Source organism: Balaenoptera physalus (genome assembly GCF_965194825.1).
Source record: "Balaenoptera physalus genome assembly, chromosome: 20".
NCBI lineage: Eukaryota > Metazoa > Chordata > Mammalia > Artiodactyla > Balaenopteridae > Balaenoptera > Balaenoptera physalus.
This window is the reverse complement of record NC_138901.1, coordinates 40,031,212-40,053,149: the sequence shown is the minus strand read 5'-3', so window position 1 is coordinate 40,053,149 and position 21,938 is coordinate 40,031,212. Positions and strand designations below refer to the sequence as shown.

At 43.3% G+C, this 21,938-nt stretch overlaps 2 protein-coding genes across 4 annotated transcripts in view; both read right to left on the bottom strand.

Moving 5' to 3' along the window:
* The window catches only part of PRR11 (proline rich 11), a 276,060-nt gene that overhangs the window by 69,544 nt on the left and 184,578 nt on the right, over positions 1–21,938 (bottom strand). The gene's annotated exons all lie outside the window — the stretch shown is intronic.
* Positions 8,352–21,938, bottom strand: part of YPEL2 (yippee like 2) — a 63,666-nt gene continuing 50,079 nt past the window's right edge. For all 3 annotated transcript variants that reach the window (XM_082440203.1, XM_082440202.1, XM_082440201.1), the window contains 3 exons: positions 18,447–18,490; positions 17,293–17,401; positions 8,352–13,070 (listed from right to left, as the gene is read on the bottom strand). In XM_082440203.1, the coding sequence (XP_082296329.1) occupies positions 12,981–13,070; positions 17,293–17,401; positions 18,447–18,490 (243 nt within the window). In that variant the 3' untranslated portion in view covers positions 8,352–12,980. The remainder of the gene's footprint in view (positions 13,071–17,292; positions 17,402–18,446; positions 18,491–21,938) is intronic.

Genomic DNA, 21,938 nt, shown 5'->3' with positions numbered 1-21,938 from the left:
AATTTGGCCAAAGGTATGTGTCCTACCTAGATGGGTAACAAAAAGGAACCATACTGGAAGGGTTATGAGACCCCACACCTCGGTCCCTCTTCCCAACACCTGCTCCTCACACCTTCATTTTTTCATTCTTATCTTTGTGTTTTCTTATGAAGCAAAATATATTTTTGCTTATTATGTAAATTTACTCTTAAATTTCCTCTTGGCTTTATTTGGTCAGATAGGATTTTCTGCACATTTATCCCAAAGGAGAAATGTGTCAGTAAAAATCAGATAGAAAAAAAAAAATGAGTATCCACATCTATCAGAATGACTAAACTGAAAAATAAACAAACAGACAGACAATTCTGAGTACTGACACGGATGTGGAGCAACCAGATCTCTCACGCACTGCTGGCGGGAATGCAAAATGGCACAGCCCCTTTGGAAAAAGTTTGATGGTTTCTTCTAAATTTAAACATCCACTTGCCATATGACCTAACAATCTTACATCTAAGCATTTACCCAAGAAAAGTGAAAATATATACAAAATACATAACAAAACCGGTCCACAGATGTTAAAAGCAGCTTTTTCATAACAGCCAGAAACTGGAAAAAACACAAACGTTCATCAACTGGTGAAAATACTGTGGTATATCCATAGAATGAAATACTACTAAGCAATAAAAAGGAATGACTTACAGATACATGCAATAGTGTGGATGAACCTCTAAAGTATTATGTTAAAGCATTAGGAAAGAAGCCAGATTCAGAAGGCTACTTATTACATGGCGTTCTGGAAAAGGCAAAACTATAGGAACAGAAAACAGATCAGTGGTTGTCAGGGGCTGGGGATGGGAGAAGTGGGTTCATTAGAAGAGGGACATGAAGGAACTTTTTGAGGTGAAGGAAATATTCTCTATCTTGATTGTGGTGATGATTAGTTACATGACTGTACACATTTGTCAAAACTCATAGAACTGTATACCTAACAAAGTAAATTTTGCTGTCTGTAAATTACATCTGATTTGAAAAAATATTTGTATTTCTTTAGCTTTTGAGTTTCGAGTTTCAAAATCCTAGGTCATCAAGGGTAAGAAAAAAGGACTTTAGGCAAGAACAAGGTATGTGGGAGAAAACACCACAAATGAAAGCAAGATTTCCTCACTTCTATCCTTCACTTGAAAGGGATTCCCTAGACCCTGAAAGATAGGGAAGAGAGAGGAAGAGGAAATGATTAGTGGGGCCTGGAGATGTAGAGGCTGAACTTAATGGGACCCACAAGAAGGATTAGAATCCCTGTTCACCAGCTTCCCAGCCTATGACTGAGTGATAGGGAACCACAACTTGTTGGCGTCCAGGCCATACTGGTGAGGACTTTCCTTGGGCAGCAGATTGCTCATCACCCTCTGACCAGACAGCTGAAATGACTCATGTGTGTTCCCCCAAGACTTTGCCCAGCTCTCTGTCCGGCTTACCCCAGGTGGAGAAATCCGCCTGCCTTGCTATTACATGAATGACTGCCCGCCACCCCATGCTCCCCACCACTTGTACTTGGTTAGACTGAATGAAACCATTTAAGAACCTTCACTCCCACCAGGAGATGTAAAACATGCCCACTTTAGTTACCTTTCCTGTCTCCTAAACTTTTCTCAGGAATTCCCTGGCGGTCCAGTGGTTAGGACTCCGTGCTTTCACTGACGAGGGCCTGGGTTCAATTCCTGATCTGGGAACTAAGATCCCGCAAGCCGTGCGGTGCGGCAGAAAATAAATAAATAAATACATAAATAATAAGTAAACTTCTCTCATTTACCTTATTGTTTCCAGTGGAAGGAAGGTAAACGCTGAAGCAATCTTTCCTTTCCTCCACGTACATTCAATAAATATCATGTCTCCTTTTGGGTTGGGATTGAAAGGAATAATTCTTTTGTTGGCTGGCTGACCATCCCTTACATCCACACAATTTTTTTTGTTTTTTTTTTGGCCACGCGGCTTGTGGGATCTCAGTTCCCCCATCAGGTATTGAACCCAGGCTATGGTAGTGAAAGCCCGGAATCCTAACCACTAGGCCACCAGGGAACTCCCCACGATTATTTGTTCATTAAACATTCACTGCTCGGCTATAAAGAGTCTGGGTCCCTGCCCAGGAAGGAGTCCTAAGGAAGGAGATAGACAATAAACTTGGTAAGGGCCACTGAAGAGGCCTGAGTCAAGTGCTATAAGGACCCAGTGGGAGACAGGCAGCAAGGGGCCACTGTGAAGCCTTTCTAGAACTATACTTTCTAGTCCAAGCCAGTAATTGCTGTGGTAACTCTGAGCTTTTCTTTACTGGGCAACCCTTTCTCTCCCTTGTTACACAAGCACTCCCTGAAGAGATTGAGAAAACTCCCTGAGGGCAGGGACCTAGTCTAGTTATCCCTAGCACACTGCCTGGCTCAAAAAGACTTGCTGGGGCTTCCCTGGTGGCGCAGTAGTTAAGAGTCCCCCTGCCAATGCAGGGGACACAGGTTCGAGCCCTGGTCCTGAAAGATTCCACATGCCGCAGAGCAACTAAGCCCATGTGCCACAACTACCGAGCCTGCACTCTAGAGCCCGCAAGCCACAACTACTAAGCCCATGTGCCACAGCTACTGAAGCCCGTGCGCCTAGAGCCCGTGCGCCTAGAGCCCGTGCTCCGCAACAAGAGACGCCACCGCAATGAGAAGCCCGCGCACCACAGCGAAGAGTAGCCGCCGCTCGCCGCAACTAGAGAAAGCCCGCACGCAGCAACCAAGACCCAACGCAGCCAAAAATAAAATAAATAAAATTAATAAATTTATAAAAGAAAAAAAAGACTTGTTGAAAGAATGGGTAAGTTATTGTCCTTGGGGATATTTAATATTTGCCAAATATACAGAAATAAAGAAATATAAAATAAAACATGTTCAGAAAGTGCATGCAAAGAAAAAGAATGATTATAAACCAGCCTACTAATAATCCTTGTTATTTGACTATTGGTGCACATGCATTTTTCCACTTTGAATAGCACACATCCGTGCTTTGCCTTTACCACTATTTAAGCAACAAAAACCGACATTTCTTTAGCTCTGGGGTGCCAGGCACTTAATGCACATCATCTCACTTAGTCCTTACAACAACCCTCTTTTACAGATGAGTCAGCTGAGCCTCAAAAGGTAACCAACCTATCCAAGGTCACACAGCTAACTAGAGCCTGGAAGCCTGCTTTTTAATCCCCAAGTGCCTGGTAGTCTCATGCCCGCAGGCAGAAAAGATCTCTCCAGGCATTCCCCTGTTGAGTTCTGCCTGCCTTATCTGCTTTTTCAGGTAAGTCTCCCTCAGGCTGAATCTAGCTCTACCCAAGGCAAGATGAAATATCTGATACATTGGACACAACAGGTCCAAACCAGTTATGTCAGTGGTAACTCTGACCTTTTCTTTGCAAGATGACTACGCAACTCCCCCTGGTTAAGCAGAAACTCCCAGAGCTCCCTCCTATAGCCAGGGCCCCAGAAGGTTAGTGGCTTGCCCTCTCCTCAACCTGCCTCTCTCATGTGGCTGACATTCTCGCTGGTACTATTTCTTTATAATATTGTTGAGATATATACACGAAATGAAACCTGAGCCCTGGGTATGTCTCGTCACCATGGAAACGACTTCAAGCCTGAGTGCCTCCAGGAGATGTGGGTGCTATTCTTTCAATGGTCGTGGAAATAAGGGTCTGGGAACTGAACAAAGCTAAAACAAGCCCCTGTTGGACTCATGGCAGCTTTGGTAATAAATACCACGTTCAATATAGGACTGTGTCATCAGCAGCGTGATCAACCTATATTCTCAATTTCTGACACTGCGCTGGCTTGGTTCGGAACATACCAGCCCAATTAACATCAGCTCAAATTATCCTTCTTTTGTGAAGGGATGTTTTAAAACACTATGAAGGTGGCTCAAAGATTATGGTAGAAAAAAAAAAAAAACATAAACAGTCATAAATTTCAAGAACATTCTGTAGATGAATTTTTGCTTCTGGGAATGGGAAACCAAAGTTTTCCCAAGAGACTCCATTATTAAAGCCATAAATAAAACATCCCTGATTCAGCGGCTTGGTTGCTGTGCTTGTGTGGCCGCGCTTTGGAGAAGTGGCTCAGAATTGGAGGCAGGCAGTCCAGGGAGGCTGGGGAGGTGAGCTCATCTGAGAACATCCTGCTTCTTCTCCCACAGGTTGCTAGCACATCAGTCCAGGGTGTAAGGATAATGAGCAAATTTTGCTTTATTGAAGACGACCCAAAGATGGTTACTACAAACATTTCAAACAGGATCCTAAAATGCAAGGATGTTTTTCTAGCTGACACACTTCCTTTTTTTTTTTTTTTTTTTTTCCATAAAAGTACACACTCTCCTCTCGAAATAAAAGCAAGCAGTGTGGTGCAGGGACCACTCACCTGATTGCCTAGGTGCCCTGTGTTTCAGTTCCAGTTCTGGCTACTTACCAGGCCCGTGACCAAGTGTTGGTTACTTAACCTCCCTGGGTGTCAGCCTCCTTTGTGGAGGGATGACTGTTGGATCCTAAATATCCTATGTGCTAGTAGTGCCCATAACAGTGAGTTCCAATCACTCAGCAAATAAAAAAGGACAAGTGACACATGTTAAGGCCTATTTGGTCTGGGCAATGTGCTGGGCCCTTTACGGCTGTTATTTGATCCTCACAGTAACTTACGCATCGTTGCTGGTACCCCCAGTTTACAAATGATGGAAACTAGTCCTGAGAATTGCAGTGACTTCCTCAAAGTGATCAATGGATAAGCATGCAGTCAGGCTTCAAATCCCCATCTGTCCAACTCCAAAGCAACCTTCTTTCTATTTGACCTTGCTAATATCTGAGCTTGGAATAAATCATTAACATGATTTTAATTCAAAATAAATATAACTCGCTAGTTCTGTCATAGTTTTCAAATAATTTGCTGATGCCTTGAAAAATTCAGCTTCTCTAGCTATTCTGTCTGTCATAAAAAAATGATCCCACGTCACTTGGGAATTAGAAGAATCTTCATGCAACATGAACTTTTAATCCTTGGCTTGTTCAAGCTGGCCTGGAGCATCACCCCTAATGGCCCCATAGAACTGCCATGTGTTAGGATACTTCAGTCACTTCTGCGGGGGTAAGTTTTTGGGTTTCTACCTTTTAAATCAGTCTGAACAACTGAAAGTAACACTTTTTTTTCCCCTCAAAAGAAATGAAAAATAATAGTGCTGCAAGCAACAGCCGTGAAATCCTGTAAAATAAAGGTATAATACAACAACTCTTCCTCAGTTCTAAGCTCTTGGCTTCCAGTGGAAAAGCCATGGTTTCCATTTCATGAAAAAAGAATAAAATATGAGAGAGCAAAATAGCCATGACATTTTGGGTGTGTGCTTAATCAGATCTGCCAGAAAGTTTCCTATTTGGTAGTTATTCGTTTTTCCTGAACAGCAGGCTGGGGACACAGATATGGTGTGGGCTTCAGAATCAGAATAAGAGTTAAAAAAAAAAATCCCAGCTCTTCCATGGACATGTTATTTATGCTCTCTGAACCTCAGTTTCTTCCTCTGTAAAATGGGGATGCTTTTGTTTTGAAATTAAACAAAAAATACACATAAAGAGCAAAATACAATCGTCTTCTTTATCCCACTCCAAATGCAAAATAGACTTGAGCAATTCATAATGATAACAATCATTTTATTATCATTGACTCTTTACTGGCACTGGGCTAGCCCTTTCCATAGATTACCTTTTTATTAAGGGAAACCAGTATTTGAAACCACGTGTTCTAATTCCAGGGCTTGCCCTGTGCCCTGCTCTGGTACACTATTATTGGGTTCAGATTAAAGGATTTATGAGCAATTGCTTCTGCAGGAAACAGCTGCCTGAGGGTCGTGGTCCGTGTGGCTAGATATTTGGCCAACAGTAGGGAAAGCCATGCATAATCCTTTGTTCTCACTCAGCACAATTAGTACCCCTGCTTTTCTGCTCCCTGGGGTTAGTTTCCTGACTAGACTAGGCACATAATAGATGCCCCCAAAGTACTTGCTGAATAAATAAATGCAAATTAGTAAACTGATTGCTCACAGTGTAACCATTTACTTTATGTAATATTTAATGCTAACCTCTTCTCCATTCTTCTCTTAGGGAAACTAACATGTTAAAGAGACTTTTTTCTTAACCTGTTAAGTCTCCGCATTAATTCAGTGTTCACCAAGCACTTATTAAGTACCTACTATTAATCAAGGGGCCAAGGATTACATATGTAATCCATTACTGAGTATTAAAAAACAACAAAGCCCTGCTTATATTCAGCTGTGGAATACACAATACTTTTTAGGTAGCATTGACCTTTGTGGCTTTAATTTTCTAATTTGCATTCCCTGAACCCTATTTATTAGGCAGTCATGGTGGGCAGACTGGGAAATTGTCTTTTTTTTTTCTGGAGTATAATTGCTTTACATACAATGTTGTGTTAGCTTCTGCTGTACAACAAAGTGAATCAGCTATACGTATACATATATCCCCTCTCTCTTGAGACTCCCTCCCACTCCCCCTATCCCACCCCTCTGGTCATCACAGAGCACAGAGCTGAGCTCCCTGTGCTATACAGCAGCTTCCCACTAGCTATCTATTTTACACATGGTCGTGTATATATGTCAATGCTACTCTCTCAATTCATGCCCCCCCACTCCCCCGCTCCCGGGTCGACAAGTCTGTTCTCTACGTCTATCTCTTTTCCCGCCCTGCAAATAGGTTCATCAGTACTGGGAAAGTGTCTTGTGAAGCCACACTAGAATTAAGGCTAGAGAGGAATTCCCTGGAGGTCCAGTGGTTACGACTCCACGCTTCCACTGTAGGGGGCATGGGTTCAATCCCTGGTCTGGGAACTAACATCCTGCATGCCACATGGCACGGCCCAAAAAAAAAAAAAAAAAGAAAGAAAGAAGGCTGGAGAAGAGAGAGGCTGAAATTTGGAACATGGTGTAGGGAAAGAACAAAGAACATAGGGCTGTGAAGTCAGATTGACTATGATTCCTGATCCTGTCACTAGCAAACCTCAATTCTGTCATCTACAAAATGAGGATGATCAGCATTTGTCACTGTTTTCCCACAGGGTGGGAAGGACTCCTAGAATGATATGAGGAAGTACCTCACTGTGAAGATCCTACATGAGGTCACAGAAGCAAAGCACCCAACACAGGGTCTCACGCAAACCAAGCACTCCATGAACATCTCTGCCCTCCCCTCCCTTTCTTCCAGCGTGATCTCCCGGACAGCCACTGTGGGCTATGAGAGCTTGCAAAGGTGAGGAGGGTCCAAGGGCTGCTGGTCTGAGACTGGTTGTCTCCTGCACATGTTATCTTTTCTCTCCTCCCTGCCTGCCAAAGGCAAACAGGAATGAAATGATAACAGGCATAGGCATTGAAGCAAAACAGGTCACAGGAATAAGATAATGCACTCAAGGACAAATAAAAGTTAACTGTAGCTGGGCCCAGAATAGGTAAGTAAAAAGTCTAGGGACATAGAGAAGGTATTTCCTATTTTATAGGGAATAAGCTTTTCAAATATTATCACCAATGTGAAAACTCACAAACACATACACTTGTGTGGCTTTAATATCCTCTTTGCTATTTTGGTTGCCTGCACAAGGTAGGAACTCTATAAGTTATGGATGCAAGCTTTTGAAAAAGTGCTTAAGATACAGTATAAATTGATGATGTCTAGGCAAATATGTTTAGCCTTGTTAAAACTGTACTTACAATGACTAGCTATGCAAGGTTGTGTGTGCATATGGACGAGACTAGAGGAAAGGTACTTGGGGAAAAAGACAGCTACTTTATTAGGATGGTTGAATTGCCTTACTCAGTGGCTAGAACCTAACAGATGTTTAATATTTGTCCAGTGAGTGAGAAGACTTGATTTTCCATATATTACAACTGTGAATATTTATCTCCCTTTGTTAGCCAACCATTCAGAGATAATGTTGCCTCTTTTTGACATTATTTTGTTGTTTTACTTTTTTTTCCCTTCACCTAATGTAATTCTATCTCTAAAGAAAATTGGTATAAACAGAAAAGCTTGCAGAGTCTAAGAATATGGGGCTTAGTAGACAGAAATGATACATTTCTGCATTTCTGATCTCCAAAGCCAGGAGAAATGTTTGTAGATAAACAGAAGACCTGATTTGTATTCATCAATCAGCCAAGTGTCCTTAGGGAAAATAACCCCTCAGGGCCTCAGTTGACAGATCTGTGAATAGGGTTAGACAGATGACCACCACCACTGTCAGTTACTTTAAATGTTAAATGTCAAGATAAAACATGCCGGGTCAATTAAGACAGATGAGCTCTCCAAAGAATTAATATTTGAAAACTTTATTTTCTCAAATGAGCACCAACACAGATTGGAAATATGACAGAAACAATGCACTTTTCTCTAATATTGAATCACTATGTACAAATACAGGAAAAGGTGAAGACAAATTACTTGAAAATAATTATCTTTGTTATTGAAGCAAAGTGACCTGAAAATGCCACTGAAAAAAAAATTTTTTTTAATTAAAAAAAAACAAAACAAAACCCAAACCCAACAAATACAGTTTGTAAACACAAGCATAAATAGAGTCTGTATTGAAAGATAGTCTCTGCAGGTTGGAAAAGGGAACTGACTCTCACTTTCACCAAAATGTTATACAAAAACACACGGACAGATAGAATTTGGTAATATGAGAACAGCTTGTTTCTTCTTGCCTTTACCTGTCACTGCTGGCCAATTTCACGACTGTATTTTATTTTTAAATATTAAATATCTCTTTCCTTGAACTAGACCACTACCATGTTTTCTCATTTGAGCAGACTCTTTTTTTAAAATATGTAAGATGATTGTGTTCAAGATTTGATTTCCCAGCCTCTTCCTGAACCTGAGGCAATCTGACCTTAAAAAAAAAAAAAAAAAAAAAAAAAGGTGTTTACCTCCAAGGTATGTGTATTATTTTATTGACGTTCTTTCTACCCAAACCAGTTTAATGTTTAACATGATGTGGCTTCCACAACAGCTGGAGCCCTGGGTTCATGATGAATACACTCACATCTCAGTGAGAAACACAGCTTTGACTCTGCTTGATCTTCACAACGACAGATTTCCTTTACAGTCTGTAAAAGTTGAGCACACAAAGAAAGACAAAGGAGCAAACAGGCAACAGCTCCACGCTCAGGAAAACAAAATCCTCGAGGGTTGTGCTGTTGGTCCTCTCAGAAACAAAACCACCAGAGAAAAAGAGAAGAAAAATCTTATGTGCCCAAGGTGTAAACTGTAGGTACAGTGTCCCCAGTAAAAACGAAAACAGGAGGCACAACCCGAAGTGCTTTACACACACACACACACACACTTAAAAACAAGACTCCAAGACTCCAATCTGTTGGAAATTCTTCCAACAAGAGGAATCACTCTAATTTGTTACTAAATTTATTTGATTTTATCTATTTTCTTTTCTAGCCAAGAGTGGTGCAAGAAAATATTTCAATTCTCAACTTGGTAATGTACTGCAGAGTCTGTTCCATTAGGAAGAAATGCAGAGAGGCATTGCTTTATTGCCTCCGTCCAGACTAAAGTGATGGAGATCTTTTTTTTTCTTTTTTCTTTTTTAAGAGTATATTGGTGATCACTGTTTCCCTTAAGATATACTTCAAGAAATGCAGAGGAAACCACAGCATTTAAAAATGAAAATAAAAAGTGCTCTCAGGGGATCTGAGAAAACAGCACCAAATATATTATTTAAAAAATTAAATATTATTTACAAAAGTATATTTCACAAGCAACTGTGTCTTATATATCCACTTGAAAATCTTTTTGTCAAGGGGACACCTCTCTTTTACACACTGATCCACCAGTAAAGATTTACTCTGCTGTCAGGGGAACTGGGGGAGCACTCAGGCAGGCCCAGCTGACGATCGGTGGACATCAGCAGCCTGAGACTAATATCCCGCCCAGCAGGCTTGGGTGTAATCCAGGACCGCCGAGGCCATGTGACTTAGGGAGGTACAGGGGAGATGGAACTAGAGTCTGCCGGTTGGACTTCAGTTGAAAATGAAGGCAGCTGCTGGCTGAGGTATAAGACTTCTTCTGAACCTCAGTATAAATAAAAGGTTTTATACCTTTTCCTTTCTCACTTCTTCTCCCCTTCCCTGCTCCCTGCACCCCACCCTAGCTTTATCATTGAACTCCAATTCCCCAAACATCCCAGGGGTGAATAGATGAGGTCTTTGGTTATGCTCTGAGTCAATAATTTGGTGAGGAAATTAAGAAATGAACTGACTGAGGCCTTGAGTTGATGCATCTCCATCGCTCAGCTGCGGTCTCTCCAATACTATAGACGGTAGATAGACAAGCCATGAATGAAGCTAAAGTTATAAGAAGCACTTTTGGTTGACACAAAGGGAAAGCCTAATGAGTTGGGTTTTCTTCCCCTGTTGCAACATGCTGCTCAGATCTCTGGCACCAAGTACGGTGCCATGCGCCCATTGGATGCTCAATGGATAGTAATTGAAGAAAATACCAGAACCGGGGTCTAACTGGCCTGCTCTGATCCGTGTAAGAGTCAGAGGCCCCACCCCCACAAACACAGTGGCACATCAGTCTCCTCTGCCCCTTGAAAATTCTAGGGCACCTCATGTCCAGTTTCTATGTCACCACGCTCCGTTTTTACACACTTACCCATGTCCTCCCCAACCCCCCATACCGTCTTCTCTTTATGGAAAGGATTATCAATAGCCAGGACGTTTCCTGAGTCAAGGGGCTAATCAAAATACAGAAATGAGGGCCACTGCCTTCAGCAGGGATGGGGAGGGGAATCTATGATTTCTATGCTGGCAAGCCAGTTTAGGAATGTGAAAGTTGAAATTTTTTTTTTTTTTTTTTTTTTAATTGAGATCTGGGGCCTGGGAGCCAGAGGAACTATTTCTCTGGGATCAGAAATGAAAAGACTTCTTCTGAACCTCAGTCTGCTTTTTAGTAACGTGGAGAGAACAACTTAATCTCCCAGGCTACTAAAAGCACCAAAAGATGTGGGCAAGAAGCCTTCGGGAACAAAATTCGATTTTTAAGAATCCTCTTTGTCTTACAGAAGCTGTCTGCTGCTAAACGTGGGGCTGGGCAGGACCACACCCATCTTAGCCCCTCGTTCCACAATCAACACACAGAGATTCAAAAAGGCATTTCCACAACAGACTCGCCCCCTCTGGGAATCTGGCTCAATTCTGAAAATGTCCTGGGTTGGCTGCTTTAATCTTGGTTAAGAATTTTACAGGTTCTCATCTCCATGAACTCACTCTTTCGTGACTTTTAAGGTGAATTTTCCTATAGGATCAGCCTACTTGGGGAATGAGATGCTGAGAATTACCTAACAAAACCTACACATATCTTAGCAATAATAATATTTTCAGTCTAAGCAATGAAATTAACTCAGTTAAATGAGTTTCGGTCATGCACCATGTACTGGCTAAATTGCTGTAGAACAGACTTCACAGTGTTGATTAAACGTAACAAACTCCTCTCTCTCTCAAGAGCCTTACAGGGATTTGTTCTCCACTTCCCTAATATAACGAACTTTGGATGGGGAGGTGGGGAGTGGGGTGTAACACTGGAATTTATAACTTGCCGTTTGACATCAAATCTGAGACCTTCCCATTGCTGGATCAAATTGACAGATCTGTCTCCACACAAAACATTCAAGTAAAAGAGAACAGCTAGGGGCATGAGAAATCTACCAGCCAGGTTATCACTAAGCTCAAAGCCTTGGGACTTTGTTTTCCATGATCTACAATGATAGAACTGGAGAAAAACACCCAAAACTCTACGTACAAAGAATTGCTGATCTCAGTGAAGCCATTGCATACCAAAGAAGAAAGATGCACTTAACCTGTTATGGTTCAAACCTAAACTATTCCCGGCAATGCCCCACCCCACCCCACCCCACCCCCCTCCTTGCCACAATGCTCTTCTCTTACTAAGGTTCAGAAGAAAAGGTCAGTCAGAACTGCTAACTGATTCTACTTTTTATTTTCTCTGGCCCAGTATCAGAGCCATTTCTGCAGGAGCTCCTAAACTGCACCCCCCTTTGTTCCCTGTTATCCTCCATCACTGATTTTACTTCGTTGCTGGTCAAAGCCTTTGGGACGTTTGGATCTTGCACCCATTGCAAATGGCAGTCCCCTCTCCTGTCACCTACAGTGGCTGAAGAGGCAAAGATGATTACCCAGAGGAGCAGTGAGGCATCAGAGTCATCAAAACCATCTGGGCTTTTCCCGAGTCACTCACTGCTGCCAGGACACTCCCCAGCTCGGCCCAGGAGAACCAGGCCGGCCCCTGCCCTGCCAGCTAGAATTAGGGCCACTTCTTGTGCTCATTTGCTAACCTGGCACATTTGGTGTCAGGAACAGAAGCTTCTGATCAGAGAGAATGCAGTCATGAGGTATTTTTTTTTCTCTTTGTCCTTTTAGACAAGTCGATTATTTCAAGCCTAAGTTCCCAGGTCTCCAGGAGCAGCACAAGTTTGTTCCTACCTCTACCCTCCCGTCCCCTACCCACCCGGGACCCTCATGGTTCCCCTCTTCCTCACACCCCTGCGCTGTGCCACTGTTCTCCTGACAAGAGGCCATCAGGCAGCTCTTCAAGGGCCCTGGGGCCTTTATCAAAGTGGGCTGCCGCCATGCAGGCAGGCATCTGTTCCTTTCGTTGTTTTGCTTTCAGCCAACACTAGAACAGAGAGAGAAGCCAGGATCAACTCACAAACAGATACAAAGCAAAGAGACAGAGAGACAGCAATTTAGAGGCTGGTCACCAGAAAGATGGTGGCAGGGTGGGAGAATGCCCCAGATGGCAAGGCCCCTAAATGGATGGAACCAAGTGTTCAGTCACTCTCTCACGCTTGGGTAGAATGTTCGGTTGGATGGCATTCACGTGGACACTGGGTTGGGTAGATGTTCTCCAATCAGTCCCAGCCATTGTCCTTGATCATGTGTGCTAGCTCAATGATGTATTTGCCTTCTTTATATTTCTGGCTGCTTTCAAAGGCATGTTCCTAGGAAACACAAAGGAAGAGAAAAGATACTGAATGACCGAAGACAAGCAGATGACTTTTGGAGCACAGGAGCCAAGGCGGGGCCAATGACAGGTACCAGGACCACTGAAGTCTGGCTCCGGCGTCACCCAGACTCACTGAGAATTCCTACCACTCAGCACACTATGTCCCCTCGGCTTAACTGCAGCACTGAGGCATCAGCAGGACTTTCTCAATATTTACAGTAGAATTTAAATATTTTTAAATTTAAATGTTCTGAATTTAAATATTCTAAATATTTTCTCAATATTTGCAATAGCGTTTCTTCAGGATCTTTGCTCATTCAAGTCTCTGGCCAAACGTCACCATCTCAGTAAGGTCTTTACTGAAAATCACAACTTCCCAGGCAGCAATCCCTCCCTGCCCCCCTCTTTTCCTGCTTTATTTTTCTCCACAGCACTTACCACATTCAAACATGCAGTATAACTTGCATATCTATTTTGTGTTTTGTCTGTCTCCCACTACCACAAGATAAACTTCATGTTTTGTTCATTGATAGATCCATCTATATATATATGTATGTGTGTGTGTGTGTGTGTGTGTGTGTGTGTGTGTGTGTGTGTGTGTGTGTACGTGTGTATAAAATCTTAGGGGCACTTGGTTTTTGATGTTTACCAGAAATCTGCCCTATGGAGGTATCCATAAAGTTTCTGTGTCATTATTTTATTTTATTATTATTTTTTGGCCGGTCTGTGCAGCTTCTGGGATCTTAGTTCCCCGACCAGAGATTAAACTCGAGCCCTCGGCAGTGAAAGCCCAGAGTCCTAAACACTGGACTGCCAGGGAATTCCCACTGTGTCATTATTTTAAACTGTGCTTGTTAGGCTTAGAGAAAAGACATTCAGGAACAGAAACAAAATATATTGTGAGGCCAAACAGGTCTCTCTTTTATTTCTTATCTTGCTATTTCCATGTCAGATGTGTTAAGTTTGTTTTTCCGTCATTGCTTTTCTCCAGGGAAAAAGGAGCTGTATGAACTCCAGGCTGAAGGACCTGGCAGCCCTTGAGCCCTACCCAGCTGCCAGGCCTCCAGAGAAGGGCAAACCCAATGCAAACCAGCTGGGAGGTTACCAGCTGAAACTTACAGCACTGCAGGCTCTCCCAGCTAATAAGCCCCACAGAAATAAGTCCTGCCTAGGAGTAGGATCAAGGTGATATTCTATTTGCAGACACAGATACAAAAAACCATCTTGGTGTATAATCTGAAAAACACTGGGTATCAGGGTCATCAGATGGCAAAGCTCAATGTGCAGAGCAGTGGACATCAGCTCTCCCTCCCGAGTCCCTAAATTAGGAAGGAGCTAAATAAATCCTACTGTCAATAGATTCTGGGCAGCATTTGTATGGACTGTATCTTCTGTTTTAGAGCTCAGGGGCTCCGGGTCTCAGAACAAGAGTTCAGACTCCAGCCTCTTGTTGAGAGAGGAATCATTCCACATAGCGGAGAGGGGAGGGGCACCGAGAGAAAGTGCAAACACACCACACACATACAAGAGCTGTGTGCTCAGCAGTAATTTCCCTGACACCTCATTATTCCCCAGCTCCGTTTGTGTGTGTGTGTCTGTGTGTGTGTGTGTGATGTGTACACAACCAGAGGAATGTGGTTTGGGAATAGGACCTATTGTTCCATAGTAGTGTATTCAGGATAGAGAGGAGGAAAAAACAAAACTAGGAAAGTGACAGTGTGTCCCTATTAAACAAAAAAAAAGAAAGAAAAAAGTCAACACCCCCCAAGCCACAGGGCACTTGCAAAATGTCACAACTGGATTCCAGGAGACAGCACTAGATCTGGAATTGAAACAAACATCCCCCCTAAACCCCACATCTACGGCTTCCTAGCATCAGAAGCATCATTGAAGCGTCTGACTTCCTTTTACAATTTACAAAATTATAAACTTTCTATTTACAAAATTGGGATAATTACAAGTACTTCACAGGGTTATTATAAGGGTCGGAAGGAATAGTAGAGTGAAAGGTTGGAGCACTGGGCCTGGCATGGGAGAGGTGATCAATGAATGTTTGGGGAGATGGATGGTCCTCTGTTGTCCTGTCCAGCTGTTGGAACTTCACCTGCGGGTTTTCCCCCTTGGTATCATGACTATAAACACCCTGAGGGCAAGAACTAGATCTCATTCGCTTTTGTATCCAGCACAAAGGTTCTTAATAAAGCTTTGTCAAAGGACTGAATCCTTTTACCTGAAGAAAGGAGCAAAACCAACCAAGTCAGATTTATCTTCTGTATATAAATCCAGCACACGTTCAAGGAATAAGACAGCCAAGAAGTTGGGAAACAAAGAGGAAGCAGAACACTTTTGGATAATCAAAACCAGAACTGTGGCCCCCCAGATCACTCAGAGGGGACCAGTGGCCATGCAGGGGGAGAAGGGCCAAGGCCAGTTTCTCCCGTAGGAAGCTGTGGTTAAACCTTCTTGGCGTCATGAAACACAGTGTCCAGGTTTTTTCGTTCTCATTCTGAACATTTCAAGGAAGACATGGAAAGACGGAATCTAAAGGCCACGCTGCTGCACTGCAGACTTCACCTGCAGCAGTCTTTTAGATCTGCACTTTTTTTTTTTTTTGGCCAAGCCACGGAGCTTGTGGGATCTCAGTTCCCCAACCAGGGACTGAACCCGGGCCACGGCAGTGAAAGCCCGGAATCCTAACCACTGGGCCACCAGGTAACTCCCCAAGATCTGCACATTTTTGAACTTTATTTATATGCTCCCTGCTCCCACGTATGCACAAGCTCCCCCACTATCAAAGTCCTGCAGAGTGGTGCATTTACTGCAGGCAACAAACCTACACTGATGCGTCCTCACCACTCTGTGGGCGGTTCTGACTACTCCTTCAGGCTCCTTCCCGAGCTAGCTAACGGCAGGTCCTATGAGCCAGCCCCACACTGACCCTCTGCAACTGACAGGACAGAGGGTTTGAGGCGTTTTACATGGAATAAATTGCCCTCCCAGAAACAGGAAGACTCATTTTTCAATATTCCCACAATGAGAGAGAGGGCAGAGAAAAGCACTGTGAAAAGATCTGCCAATAATAATAATAACAATAACACAAGTTGACTTTCACTGAACACATACACCTCCTCTCACCCTGGCAAGGGACTGCCCACTCTCCTAGGTACCAAGGAGATGCTAAAAATATCTGTGGAGTTAAACAGTGCAGGAATAAGTATCCAGTTGGGCAGGTCCAGCCATGACTATATCTGACAGTGGACATTAATTAACACAGTATTTGATGATGCCTAGCACAGGGTCTGGGACCTAAGAGATGTTTTGGGGACATTTACTGGAGCATCAAAGAACATGGGCTCTCGGGCTTCCCTGGTGGCGCAGTGGTTGAGAATCTGCCTGCCAATGCAGGGGACACGGGTTCAAGCCCTGGTCTGGGAAGATCCCACATGCCACGGAGCAACTGGGCCCGTGAGCCACAATTACTGAGCCTGCGCGTCTGGAGCCTGTGCTCCGCAACAAGAGAGGCCACGATGGTGAGAGGCCCGCGCACCGCGATGAAGAGTGGCCCCCGCTTGCCGCAACTGGAGAAAGCCCTCGCACAGAAACGAAGACCCAACACAGCAATCAATCAATCAATCAATCAATAAATAAATAAATAAATTAAAAAAAAAAAAAGAACATGGGCTCTGCAGTCTGACCACCACCTGGACTCCTCTCCTCGTTTGGTCATGTAATGGCTAGACGACACTGGACATACTATTAACCTCCCTAAATAAGCCTCAGTTTCCTCAGCCATAAACTAGGGATTAAAATGGGTAAATCCTTATCCTCTAAGGATTCTGTGAAGAGTAAATAAAATAATGTACGTCTGGAACGCAGTAAGTTGTCAGGAAATGTTATGGGCCATTGTTATTATTACTATTACTATTATTATTATTAATTAAATTGAGAGGGTGTGTGTGTGTGTGCATGTGTGTGTGTGCGTGTATCAGGAGCAGGTGAAGAAAGGAGTACGAGGAGTGACTGTCAGTGGAAAGGGGATGAGTGTGGCAAACAGAAGTGTGCCAGGAACTGCTCTTTGAGCTGAGTTTCCCATCCTGGTCAAAGATAATCCCACAAGGCCACGGGAGGCAAGTAGAAGAAAACATTCTTCTAACGTGTGGCTCTCAGCCAGTTCCTTCACGGCCCTCTCTCCACCAGTCAGACTCCTTGGTACTTACATATTTCCAGCCCAGAGTGGTTTTGCAGTTTTCACAGTAAATGTCTGCGACGGCGTGCAGTCCTGTTAGCAACACGCGCTCTTCTGCCGGCCCGCAGCCCACGTTAACTCTGTGCCAAGGGACAGAGAGAGAGAGAGCGGGGCGTCAGGCACATGCTCACCATCAGTTGTTCAAGCTGGACTTGCAGCAAAAAATTAACTGAGTACAGCTGCCTGAAGGGAAGCCAACACTGAGAAGAGCATCATCTCTAACTGAAACCAGGAATAACCTCCGAAAAGGTAGCCACAGGGAAACGTCTCCGTTGAGATGCATTTCAGATCTGCAAGTTCTGATTCAATGAGTCTACTAAAAGTAGTCTTTATGGTTGAGACTCTGCTCAGAATTTTTCTAACAAATGCTTTTAGCCTTGTGATTTAAGGGGACAAACTGACAACCACATTGAAGTCCACAGCCATGAGCACAGGTCCTCAGAGCTTCCTGAGGACTGATTGTAGCCAGAGATGTCAATCATGACGGCACAGTCCTGTCCTGATCACAAGGATGGGTGAGCCCCATCTATCAAATACATAGACTTCTTCACAGAGCACCTATTATTTTAGACTGAACACGCTAGATTTCCATTTTCACAGTTCATCAGGCTTGCTTTCCTAGAGAAAGCTGTAAATAATGCTGAGGGCTGTGGCAGACTGTGCATCTGTAGGAGGGGATGAAGGCTCTTCACTAACTCCACTTTATGAAGGCTCCTCCAACCTTAGTCCTCCAGCAGATCCTGGTGTCCTCTGTTCGCCCTCCTTCTCTTCCCCAGAGACACATCTCAGGTCTAGTTATGAGACCTCCCGTGTTGAAGCTCTCAGAAGCACTTCAGCTTCTTCCCTAGGAGACTACAGCCCTCTGTACTTACTGGGGGTAGTGACTATATTATTTTTAGCCAAAGATGATGCCCCCCCAAAGTCCCCAAGGATGACTGGCTACCACTTGTGGTAAATAATGCTCCATGGATGTGTGTGTGTGTGTGTGTGTGTGTGTGTGTGTGTGTGTGTGTGTGTGTGTGTCAGAGAGGACAGGTTCCATTGTTTAATTATCATTGAGCGTTGCTTTTCCCCACCCCTCAATATTTGCACCAAACAATGCATGTACCATTCAGAGACACTCACACTGAGTTAAAGAGGTATGCTCGTCCTTGACTTCCTTGGAACGACTGAAATGCAAGAAGACAAATCGATAGTTAGAGATCCATTTCACCCACCCATTCGGGAAACCAGCCCCAAAGCACAACAATCATGACCTTGCAGGGCTGACACGGCTAAAAGGGAGCAGTGAGCCAGTTAACCCTCCAGCTAGCAGATGGCATGGTGGGAGGAGGAGAAGGCAGAATAAACAGAGCTACAGAGCCCGGGTCAGCCCACACTCGGACTGTTTTCACCAGCCCAGGTAAGAAAATATCATTAATCCACACTGGCCTTTCCTGGACCCACTTGATTTCAGCCACCTGTACTGCCCACAGCTTTCAAGTCGGCTAGGGCATGGAAACCAGCACAAGCACCTCTGCTTGCCCTCTTGGTTCAACCCTGCAGAAGACAGCAAAGAATCCCCAAGGTAAGAATAAACCACCAAACCCACACTTCTCACTGGTCTTGCTTTCTTGGAAATCCTAACTGCTAGACCATCCTCCTAAATGGCAGCACGAAAGCTCTCCTTTTGAGGTGTAAGCAACTTCATCTCTAGATCACAGGAATGCTCATTAAGCAGTAATCCCACTTTAACTTCTAGCTTAAAGAGGAACTTCTTTCTTCTGGCTGGAGGATGGCAGGGAACAGGAGAAACAGGAGCCAGAGCTTGCCGTGCGATTTGGCATCTACTTCCAGTAACACAGGCCCTATCCGTGTTTTCCTCCTCTGGTTACACTGAAACGTCTGGCTGACATGAGCCATCCATGTACTGCATTTCTGCCTGCATTTTTAATGTGGCCTGACAACTGTACCCTGAATTAAACATCCTGGTCTGCTCTGAAGACCACTCTTAAAATAAATAAACAAACAAACAAATAAGGGACTCTCCCATGACCTCTGTTATTCACTGGCTGGAGAGATCTATGGGTGACTGGTTAACAGATGACCAAAGGGTAGGAGAGAACCAGACGGGACACAGATCACTGCCCATGAGACAGCTGTTGTCAGAAGCACAGGACTTTAGGGATCAGTGCTGCCAGCCGGAGAGAAAGGTAAAATTCTTGACCTGTGGAAAAACTGCCTTTGGGGAAGCTAGATTGTTGGTTGCCTCCAACATACAAATGTACCAGAAGCCTTGGCTCCCAGGTGCAGCTCTGAGCAGCAGGCAGATGTTCCCCAGCTGCTGCTCAGGCTGAAACCAGCTCTCTTTCCTTTGGGTCTTGAAACATCCCCGGGGAACATAAGAGATCCAGGCTAGCACTGAGCATGAATAGGAGTGTCACAGCCTCGAAACCTGGAACCTGGAAGTCCATGCCAAGTGTTTGGATGAGACAATGTCCCAGCAACACAGACCCTATATTTGGCCAACCTGTTAGTTCAACTTTGGAGCACAAGACATCCAAGCACCGCCAGGATAGCAAAAGCTTCACGATCTGGTCCCACCAACCTCTGCAGTCTCTTCTCTTGCTACTTTCCCACTGTGTCCTTTGCTCTAGTCAGGCCGAACCACGTGCAATTCCTGGAACTTGCATTTCACCAACTCTGACCGCCATCTTCCCTGAGATGGGGAGGCTCCTCCACTTGACCAATGCTAAGCCTCAGCTCAGCTTCCTCCCTTTCGTAAGGCTTTCCCTGACCTCCTCAGGAAGAGGTACCCATTGGTACCCATGTACTGCACTCCTCTTGTTCCCTGCCTGTTCCTTTTTCTTAGCTCTTAGCATACTGGATTTAAATTGTCTCTCTGTCTAACTCACTCACTAGATTGTGAGCTCCCTGAAGGCATGAACCATGTCTTCAATCTCTCTCTGAACCCACAACACATAGCATGAATCGGGCATCATTTATAAAATATTTACTGCATGAGTCAATTGCCTCTAATTTCCTTTTTTTTTTTTCTTTAAATGGCTTTATGGGCATATATCTGACATACAATAATAAAGTGTGTATATTTAAAGTGTACTATTTGATGAGTTTTGATACCTGCATATACCTGTGAAATCATCACCACAACCAAGATTATGGACTATCTGTCACATCCAAAAGTTTCCTCATGTCCCACAATCTGGCCATCTCTTCCCTCCTCACTCTCTTCCCACTCATCCTCAGGCAGCCACTGTCTACTGTCACTATAGTTTGTATTTTCCATAATTTTTAATAAATGAAATCATACAGTATGTAGTGTTTCTTGCCTGGCTTCTTTCACACAGCATAATTCTTCTAAGATTCATCTATGTTGCTGTATATATCAATAGTTCATTCTCTTTTCATTGCTGAGTCATATTCCAGTCTGTGAATTTACCAGAGTTCATTTATTTTTGGTTTGATTTTAATAAGGGATTTGGACTAGTTGACCTCCAAGTCTCCTTCCAGCTCCAAAATTATATTCTCGTATAATTCTGTGGTCCTACATTATGGATAATTGGGAGTGCCACCCTCGAGGAAACTTTTATCAAGATCTTCAAGTTAGAGCTTAGAAGAAGGTGGTTATGGGAAAACAAATTCTAGAAGAAAGCAGACTGGAAAACGACAACATGAAGTAACACAGCTTCACCATTTATGGCAGGAAAAGACATTCACTTCTCAAAGACTCACAGATCACCTGCTATCTGCTGGGCACAATGGGAATGCAGGGAGAGAGGCAGCACCGTAGAGCTTTTCAGGGCAGCAGTCCCCCCAGAAGGTACACAAGACAATCCTTCAGGGTAGGGGGAAAATACTAGAAATTTTATCTATTTAATTTTATCTTTAAAAAAAAGTTTCACTAAACAGTATTTAGCAATGCTTTCATTTTATATGATCTTTGTAGCTCAGAATTGATATGCCTGTACAAAAATTAAAATGGAGGATATTCAGAAGAAAATGCAGGAGGAAATCTTTGTGACCTTGCGTTAGAAAAGATTTCTTAGATACTACACCAGGAACACAATTTATAAAAGAATAAACTGCTAAATTTCATCAAAATTTTAAACTTTTGCTCTGAAAAACACTTTTAAGAGAATGAAAAGATAAGCCATAGACTGGGAGAAAATATCTACAAATCACTTGTCTAACAAAGGACTTGTATCTAAAATATACAAAGAACTCTCAAAATTCAATAATAAAACAAGAAACCCAATTTTAAAATGGGCAAAGATTTGAACAGACTTCACCAAATATAAACAGATGGGAAACAGGCCCATGAAAAGATGCTCAGCGTCACTAGTCATTAGGGGAATGCAAATTGAAAAACATAATTGACAAATCACTATACACATATTAAAATGGTCCAAAAAAAATTTTTTAACTGACAAAACTAAGTGCACTCAAGAATGGGCAGCAACTGGAATTCAGACACTGCAAAATGGCACGGCCATTTGGATAAGAGTTTGGCAGTTTCAATTACTCAAACGAAATGAAAACCTATGTTAATACACATAACATGGATGAATTTGAAATGCTTTAGCTAAGAAGAGCATTGGTTGCCAAAGGTTATAGGTA